The sequence below is a fragment of the Carassius carassius genome, chromosome 20 (assembly GCF_963082965.1).
Source record: "Carassius carassius chromosome 20, fCarCar2.1, whole genome shotgun sequence".
Classification (NCBI taxonomy): Eukaryota; Metazoa; Chordata; class Actinopteri; order Cypriniformes; family Cyprinidae; genus Carassius; species Carassius carassius.
In genome coordinates, this window is record NC_081774.1 from 6,531,308 (window position 1) to 6,541,457 (window position 10,150).

At 36.1% G+C, this 10,150-nt stretch overlaps 1 protein-coding gene across 1 annotated transcript; it reads right to left on the reverse strand.

Moving 5' to 3' along the window:
• Positions 1-79: 79 nt before the first annotated feature.
• Positions 80-9,294, reverse strand: LOC132096972 (NACHT, LRR and PYD domains-containing protein 1 homolog; the record flags this gene model as incomplete). The annotated part of the gene is made up of 15 exons (XM_059502652.1): positions 80-746; positions 852-896; positions 1,479-1,632; positions 1,766-1,882; positions 2,098-2,354; positions 2,581-2,798; positions 2,897-2,964; positions 3,428-3,477; positions 3,576-3,664; positions 3,766-3,849; positions 4,276-4,419; positions 6,488-6,613; positions 6,716-6,790; positions 6,894-6,974; positions 7,664-9,294. Coding segments are annotated over 15 exons (3,402 nt in total), but the record flags the coding sequence as incomplete, so codon positions are not given.
• Between the last annotated feature and the right edge of the window lie 856 nt (positions 9,295-10,150).

Genomic DNA, 10,150 nt, shown 5'->3' on the forward strand with positions numbered 1-10,150 from the left:
AGTACAATCATTTTGAAAACATAAAATTACAACTTATTAAAAGATATGACACAAATGAAGGAATATTTCAAATTTTGTACAGCCTGTCAGATGTATTTGCTCAATGTTTTTGCTGGATTTCTTGCTACAGACATGTACAGTAAAATAACGGTGAAGCCATTGATGTGAAATTAAACCAGGTGATCTAAAAATTGTGAACATCTGAATGGTTTCAGAAATCTACCTTGTAAATGCCACTTAATTAATGTAATTAACATATAGAAGAGCACCAGTCAACATCCAAATCCTTTATTTGAGCAGTGGAAAAGAATTCCTTAGATTTCCAAATACTTGCAGTACTCCAACTCTGCAACAATGTTACGTCTGTTTGGCACATGACATAGCGGTAAGCACCTTTCATCGTCAAAGATGGTTTTTATAATTCTGAGTGTGGATTTTACCATATGCACACTCTATAAGATCATATCCATGCTTATGCACATTTTATAAATGAGGTCCGAGTTCTTTTACTAGAATAGGTTCGTTCTCCTTCAGCAGTCTGCAGAATTCTACTTTTGCATCATCTCCTCCAGACTCAAGAGCGTTCAACAAGTGTCTCATTTTCTCCTGTGGATTTTTTTCAGCATGGATATCCCTATAGATTTCAGGAGGAATGATTTTTTTGGTCTTTAAACTGTCAGCAATCGCCATCACTGATAAAACTCTCTGAGTGAGTTTATCTCCATGTGTGTCCACAAATTCAGTTTCTGATTGAAACAAAAGATGATTTAAGGTAGTCTTCAGAAGAGAGTACTATGTGTAAAACACTACAAGAATAAACAGAATTAAAATGTGCAGCATTAGAATCAGACCTGGGATCCTTCTGTTTGCAGGAGGTTCTACACCTTTACTTGGTGCTATTAACAATAAAAAATTATAAAATTAAAAACAGACATTTGAGACTACTGAGAAATCTGACAAACATTTCAAAGTCAGTAAAATCTTTTGACGTCTCATTCCTTGCAGGGAATGAACCACTATCTTTCCAGCCTTAGGCCAAAGCACCACACACCATACGAATGAACAATGTCACATGTTTGGACTATTCATAAACCTGTTAAAAAAAAAGTTTCACCAACAGTTTTTCAATATAACAATTATTCTAGTTATGCAAGTTGTATTTTGTTTATTTACTGCGATCACTCTAATTGAGATCCTCATTGTTTTGTGCTTAATAAATACACAAAACAAAACCATAATTATATATCTAAATGAATATTGCATTGCTCCCGCAAATTGCTTTAGCATAGTTAGCTAAGGCTACATTTTTTTTAATCGTGTAGCTGTTTTGAAGAATAAATGGTACACTTTAAAAATGGCCTCCCCAATACTGTGGCCAAGTAATGGTTTCTCACAGATTAGTGTCTGTAGATAAACTTAAATCTCTCCCAAACTCTCTCAGTTCTCTTACTCCTACTACAGCAGACTTTCATGAGTACCTGTAAGAAGGATTCGCCGTACGGGCCACACTTCCTTCCCATATTCAGTTTTGTCCAAAACACCCAGTCTGACCTCCTTGATGTTGACATGCAGAAACACTTCAAATGTGGGATGATAGTTTGGACCAAAATTATCAAGCTGAAATATCTCACTCTGAAAAAGAGAACACCAATATGAAGATAACATTATAAAGTGATTAGTGGTTAGTGAATACTGATGCAAATATATATTTTATTTGTGAAAATGTTTTAAATATATTAAAATTCAAATGCTTTTTTCTTGTTACCATTGGTTGCACTTCACAGTTCTCTGTCTGACAACACAGACTGTATTGTCTGTCAGTAAAAAGACAACATTTTGAACTTGTCCCTATATATGATTTATTATGGTGCACACGCTGGACCTTGAGGAAAGGGGGGTGGGAGTGGGGGGACAAAATAAAAAAGGGGTGAATTTACATCAACATGTCACTATACAAAAACAATAATAGTGTATATATACAAATATGCTTAATGTGTGTTAGGGGAGCTTTGAAAGTTACATGTTTTTATCTTATAATACTCAGAAAGCACATAGAAAATACAAAAATAAAGGAACAATACGTTCAGACAGCAGTACCTCTGTTACTGGAACATTCCCTGGAAGCAAGTGGACATTAAGTATTTTCTGTTCCTGTTCAACAGTTACTGGTCGAAGAAAGAACAAAACCTGGCCATCAATGGGGAAGCCAAATATTGTTTTAATCCAGATGAGCCCAAAACGGCTGAGATCTCTGATGTCAATGATCACATGAGTTTCTGTCACTCTGAGTGGCTGTATTATTTCTACATTACCACCAGTGAAATGGGCTACAGCCAAACCGTCCTTATTTTCCTCTGCAAAATACATTTAAGAATTTTGTTACCTGGTAGAATAAAGATATTGTTTTTCTAATTATACTCTGACTAACATTTTACATAAGAACTCTCATCACACTCCTTGCTAATTATTTACATACATATCTTCAATAGCTGCAGTTTCAAGAAATCTAAATCAATGTTCAATAAATCAGTTGTTCAAATCAACCATTGCGAAACATTCATATTTAAAATGTAAACCTACCAGAGAATATCACACAGTGCGGAAGGTGCAGTCGTAAGACTGATTTTGCAGCACAGTCAATGTCGTACAAGGGTCCTGCAGGCCGCATCTGACCCAAACCATCTAACAGACGAGGATCCCATGAAACAACTCTATACAGCACCTCTCCTTCACCCTCCATCACAAACACAAGATTGGTCAGACTGCACTGAAACCGACCAGCATGTGCACACAGATACCTGAAGGACAGGGTATTAATTACGCATCTTTTTTTTTTTTTACATCATAACAATCTGCTTACATTCTAACAATGTCGAATAAATAAAGTGTGCAATACCTGTATGTATTCTTGAGTTTATCTTCATCACCGCTCAATACTGGTGTGAACACTTCTACATCTGAGAACTGAAGTAAAGAAATAAAAGAAGAATCTTTTAAATGAACTTTTGGATGATAAAATATTTACTAAAAGCTTGTGTCAGTGCAAACCCTTGTTTGGTGTTAAAAATTACTGTCAGGACGTACTACAGACAAGTAGTAAAACAGCTACAGAACTTTCCACTCCCATTGGCACTTTTTGGAATTGTGCTTTAATGGTAATTTACCCTATTTATGGGCATAAATGTTTATATATTATATTTCTGTAAACATTCTGAATAATGGGATCTCAATCATTTATCATACACTGGAACCTTAATAGGGGTTATCAATGTGATGATTAAATATTGTCATACTGTACCACTATTTGTAGAAAGAAAGAAAGAAAGAAAGAAAGAAAGAAAGAAAGAAAGAAAGAAAGAAAAAGAAAGAAAAAAAGAAAGAAAGAAAGAAAAACTTAAAAATCCTCTCCATGACAGCTGCTACTCACAGAGTATGTTGATGATTCAGCTTTTAACACAGAATCTGAACTCTCTCCTACTGTCAGACAAAAAGAGCAAGGGAAGGAAATAACTGGGGTTATTAAAAAAAACTTTTTTATTTTTACACATACTAAAACTATATACTTCTTTGCTTACTTCCACTCTTAGTCTTTTCCTGCTTTATCTTCAGCTTCCCCTCTGTGAATCTTTCCATGTTTGGCTTAAGCAATGCTAATTTCCCACAGCTAATGAAAAAAATATTCAACACTCATGATGAACATACCTCAAAAATATTACTTTGTGTTTATCTAATCTCCATAATGAACTTAAAGAAAAGGCTTCTTACAAAGTCAGAGTCCAACCCATCTTCTCCAATAATGTCTTCATGGACTGGGTGTATTCCAACATGTATTGATTTCTGACATTTATCCTGAAAAAGATATAATTAATAATAATTAAATACGTTCATTCTAAAGCTACAAGAGCTTCTGGTTTACTGTGTTCAATGGCACAGGGAAAAGGGAAAACCTATGATAATCAATATGGTAATCAAGTGAAAAACATCTATTCAGATATTTCAGTAAAATATTCACTACTAATAAGAAAATGGGTAACAATTTACAGTTTGTTTATTAATTATTAAAATCATAAGTTGTATCATGTATATAACATTGTATCATGTACCTAACATTATTTAATGGACCTGAACTAACAATGTACAGTTGTATATTTATTAACTAACAAACCAAGATTAGTTAAAACTGTAACAGATGTATTGCTCATTGTTAGTTAATGCATTACATAACCTGGAACCTTATATTAAAGTGTTACTTAAGTGGTCAGATGTTGTTATTACCGAAGTTCAATCAAACTGGGACAGGCCTCAATGAGGGACATGATTTCTGAGCTATATAGTCCAACCAGAACTTCATCCTGCAGATAGACTTTCTTCAAATCAGACACTGATTGCAGGAATGTCAACAGTCCATCTTCTTTTAGTCTAAACAACACAAAAAACCACACAAATTTGTAAATGTGGCACAAACCTTTATTTGCTTTTATTAATTTTTTTTATAAAGTGTAAAATAAAATAAAAAACTGATTATCGCAAATAAACACCTAATAAATTTACAGATCACGATTCAAATGGAAATTGTTTACTCATTTACAATATTGTTTTAAAATAATAGCTATACAATGTGACTAGTCAGAATAATCCAGGTTTTTGGTATATTTTTTATTGCTACGTGGCAAACAAGTTACCAGTAGGTGCAGTAGATTAGATCTTTAGATCAGAAAGCAAACAAAACCCAGCATTTATGATATGCACGCTCTTAAAGGCTTGTGCAATTGGGCAATTAGTTGAAAGAGGTGTGTTAAAAAAAAATAGCAGTGTGGCATTCAATCACTGAGGTCATCAATTTTGTAAAAAAAAAAAAAAAAAACAGGTGTGAATCAGGTGGCACCTATGAAGCCAGCACTTGTTGAACATGCATTTGGAAGCCTGAGGAAAATGGGTCGTTCAAGACATTGTTCAGAAAGAACAGCGTACTTTGATTAAAAAGTTGATTGGAGAGGGGAAAACCTATAAAAAGGTGCAAAAAAATTATAGGTTGTTCAGCTAAAATGATCTCCAATGCCTTTAAATGGAGACCAAAACCAGAGAGACATAGAAGAAAACAGAAGACAACCATCAAAATGGATAGAAGAATAACCAGAATGGCAAAGGATCAGCCAATGATCAGCTCCAGGATGATCAAAGACAGTCTGGAGTCACCTGTAAGTACTGTGACAGAAGAAGACGTCTGTGTGAAGCTAATCTGTTTCCAAGAATCCCCCGCAAAGTCCCTCTGTTAAATCGTAGAGTTCCTCTCTTAATTCAATCGAAAACATGTGGGGTGATATCAAAAATGCTGATTCTGAAGCAAAACCAAGAAATGTAAATGAATTGTGGAATGTTGTTAAAGAATCATGGAGTGGAATAACAGCTGAGAGGTGCCACAAGTTGGTTGACTCCATGACACACAGATGTGAAGCACTTTTAAAAAACTGTGGTCATACAACTGAATATTAGTTTAGTGATTCACAGGATTGCTAAATCCTAGAAACAAAAACAAAATAGTTTTGAGTTTGTACAGTCAACGGCAGACACTGCTATTTTTTTTAACACACCTCTTTCAACTAATTACCCAATTGCACAGCCTTAAGAGCGTGCATATCATGAATGCTGGGTCTTGTTTGCTTTCTGAGAATCTACTGCACCTATTGGTAACTTGTTTGCCACGTAGCAATAAAAAATATACTAAATCCTGGATTATTCTGGTTAGTCACATTGTACTGCTATTATTTTGAACAATACTGTACTCACCCTCATTTTTCTGCAAACCTATAAGACTTCTGTTTATCTTCAAAACACTCATTTGTGTTTCAAAGATACACACAATCGACACATTCGGAAACGTAACTGTCAATTTCGTCACCGCCCCTTTTTAGGGGAAAATAAACTAGATTTCCCATAGACTTCCATACAAATTAGCGGCAAAAAGCAACGTCCTTACACAGATGGCAGGCATAAATAATCCCTAAGACTAAACATGTCAAGTAATTATATGTTCACCCTGCCTGCCACAGAATGTGATAAATACATCCACGAACTTAATTTTAATTTTAAGTTCAATTTAAAAACACCCCTGTATGTCCATTCATTCTCCCAGTGTCAAATTGGTGTAAGAACCCCACCCAGTGGCCAGAAGTGTCTTACCGGGACATTTACTTGTACCTCATCGAGTACCCAACCACACAACAACTCTTTTGCATGTTGTAAGGTTAGTCCACTTACTCAATCCTGTATGGCAGTTTGTTTTGCCCTAAAAGTGTGCGTGAACCTGTTCATTGACATTCTATGAGGCTGCGCCGGTTGTGCGTATAAAAGAAGGTCTTCTGGGTTTGGAACATCATTTTTGGGATAAACTACTCCTTTGATTTGTGATGGCAAATGTCAAGAGCATATGATAAAGCAATTCTTAAGGGAGTATATCTGAAAAAAAAGAATGAAAGCTTCTACTCACAAATATCCATACCCTACCAACAGCATCTTGTTCTGTGATTTCATCCAGTTGATGGTGGAAATAAATGAGCGAGGAGAGGTTACAGTTAATTCCGTGGCAGATGACATCAACTGTGAAAGAGACAACCTAAAGCATTCACAGATAAAACATTAGTATGGGTTTATACTATGCATCAGGTGTTAGGACGAGACTGTAATATTGAATGTTACAAGTGATTGCGTTTCATACGTGATGTCTCCATCTCTGACAGAGATTCCTGAGAGGTATCCTCTTCGTTTTCCATAGTTGTCAAGCGCCTTTATACTGGCAGGTATTTCATTTAATAAGTGTATTGATTTAATTGACTAAATAACTGAATACGGCAATAAGTATTTACAATGTTATTCTAAAATTAGTTATACATTACTTGAGTTTATTCAGATTCTTTCCTTCAGCAGCAGCTGAGACCAAAGCAACAACATCCTCTGAAATGTGATCCATTATCAACCTTTCAAAGTAAAACAACACAGTATATCAGATTTGGTTGTCATTATACACAGTTATTTCAGGTTTGCATTTGCAGTGTTTCAGACCAAAGTATGGGAGATGTTTTGAACATCTTTTTATTTAGAATTATTTTGAATCAACATTTTCTCTCACTCTGATATGGTTTAGAAAGGGACTCCCAGTGACCTTGGCATAAGCAGGGGGGCGGAAAAATGAAGTGGAGCATGAGAACCCAGAGTAAGCATGGAGAAGAAATGGCCGCCTCTCCTCCCTACTCACTCTGTTTCTGACCAGCTTGAAATGATTGACAGTTTGGCTTCTTTTGTAACTATTTTTAATGGCAGAGAAAATGCTAACTGGCCATAATTCCACTGAAATGCAAGCAACTCAGTATGAACTTCTTGTTCAGTGAACTGATAAAAAAATTTTAATAGATCATATCAAATCAATATCACATGATAATGACTGCTGTAGTATTGAATATCACATTATTCTCGAAGTTGAATCACAGCTGTGCTGCTATTCAGTACAACAGCACTCTATAGATTTCGCTATAGTTTTAAAACAGGTCAAATTTTTACATCACAGAGCTCCAATAGAAGTGAATATATTGTAATTGCCATAAATATAAATAATAATTGTGATAATGAATAATGTAATGTGTCTGTCTAAAGTCTAAATTTCACTCACCACAGCTGTTTACAGCGGGACAGGTCAGGCAGGAGCATCTTCAGATTATCAGATGTTACATGGAGTTTCAGGTCTCTGATGTGTTCACAGCACTGTAAACAGTACTTCAACACCCAACAGTCTGTCATTTTCAGTGGAGTATTAGAGAGATCTATCAAAATCAAATTTTCTAACACTTTCCTAATGAAGCTTTTCTCATGAAGCTCGTAGAGAGAATGGATAATGAACAGCATGTGTTCATTTTGATATCTCTGTGAATATGTACTGATCCATTCCTTAAGATGGGTTTCTATGTTGACAGAGACAGCCACGTTGAGCTTTTCAAAGAACGATGGGATCCATTCTTTTTTACAGAGACCACAGAGGAACAGAATCACAGGCTGCAGCAGATTTGACTGTCTTACTTCTACATCTGCCATTGAAAAGTCTCTATCAGACCAAAAGGACAAAGCCCATCCTCTCTCTACAGTGTGAAGCAGCTCCCTCACTTTCCTCTGAGACTCTTCTGCATCCAGAAGGACATAGTACAGAGCAGTGAAGAACTCCTGAAAGCTGTGATACATGAAAGTGAACATTGTCTCCTGACGGATTCTTCTCTTAGAGAGGAACCTGCACAGGAATGGATTGGCAACTGGGTCTGAAATTATGTCATCCACATTTTTCTCATCAAACAGCACTTGTTGTTCCAGGATGCCTCTCTCTGCCAGCTGACCCAGACTCCTCAGCAGGGTCGGCACAGACAGACTCAAACCCTGGCAGTGATGCTCTAGTAGAGTTGACACAAAGACAACATAGATGGAGGTGGTGGTTTCCAGTCTGCTTGATACATCTGCACCAAGTCTGAACATCTCACTAACAATCCAGCAAATAACAGGAATGGAGCAGGCAGTGAGGAGGCTTTCATTTGCTCTCACAAAGTCATACTCTTTGCTGAAGAACGTCTGGAAGTACGTCTCCACCTTCTTCTCAGAGAAACCCATGATTTCAGTGAAACATGGTTGTTCTTCCAGCAGCTTGTTCACTGTGTTCTTAGTTCTGGTGGTGACCAGCAGGTTGATCCCAGGGATGAGGTATCTCCTCAACAGGGAACACAGAATGACTTCAGGTGGGGCTTTTTGAAGTGGATTAGGATGTGCTGACATTTCATAAATGTCCTGCGTTAGTCTAAGTTCATCAAATCCATCAATGATGAAAAGAATCTCCTCTGGTGGGTTCTGTAACATCTGTGAGATCTCATCTGATGTTAAACTACAGCTGTAGCTCAAGAGCTCAATTAAATTCATCTCCTCAGAAAAACACATCAGTTCTTCACACCTCAGATAGAAAACTACATAAAATGGTATAGACAATTCAAATGCCCAGTTCAACATGATCTTCTGTGCTATGAATGATTTGCCAATGCCAGAGTCGCCTTGGAGAATGACAGGCATTGTACCATGTGAAATCAACAACTTGTCCACACTGATGTTCTTAAAGCTGCCATTTTCATCTTTCTGAATGATCACTGGTTTATTATACAAGGCAGACAATGACTTTCGTTCACCAGACAGTGAGCTCCACTCACTCTCATACTTCTGTTTGATTGACAGCTTATATTGAGCAATCTCCTGAGATCCTAAAGGAAAGCCAGATAATTAATTAATTAATTAAAATGTAAGAGTGTATTGCACTCAACAGAAAGCAACTTACTACTGCATTATACCTACTGGTTTTTAAAAATATTTTAAATCCTTAAAATGTTAATATTAAAAATAAACAAAAAACATTTAAATATATTATTTTATTTTTTGTTGAGATTTTGCAAAAAAAAAAATGTTCTAATGTGCAAGTGATTTCCTCATTCTTGCTTCCAGTGCTTGAAAAGAATTAGAGGCAGCCAGATGGACTGAGGATGAAGTATAAAGATAATCACACTATGGAAAGGCGCAATATAAATAAAATGCCTTCTTCAATGTAATATTCTTTTCGGAGCAGGTTTTTTCCCCCTATTTTCTTTCAAAGTTCTCATTTTTAAATCAAAATATGGGCCAACTTGTCACCCCAAACTCAGGGTATCTGCACATTTTTGATCAACAAATTTAATGACTTTTAAGACCTTTTTAAGACCTTCAAGAATAAAAATTAAGACCATTTTCCCGGCAAAATAAATAAATAAATAAAAATTATATATATTTATATATACAGTACAGACCAAAAGTTTGGAAACATTACTATTTTTAATGTTTTTGAAAGAAGTTTCTTCTGCTCATCAAGCCTGAATTTATTTGATCAAAAATACAGAAAAAAATTTAATATTGTGATATATTATTACATGGGGCGGCAGTGGCTCAGTGGTTCATGTACATAGGTTGTCTACAAACCGGAAGGTTGGTGGTTCAATCCCTGGCTCCCCCTAACCAAGTGTCGAGGTGTCCTTGAGCAAGACACCTGACCCCAGCTGCTCCCAACGAGCTGGATGGAGTCTTGAATGGCTGACACCGCAGTCAG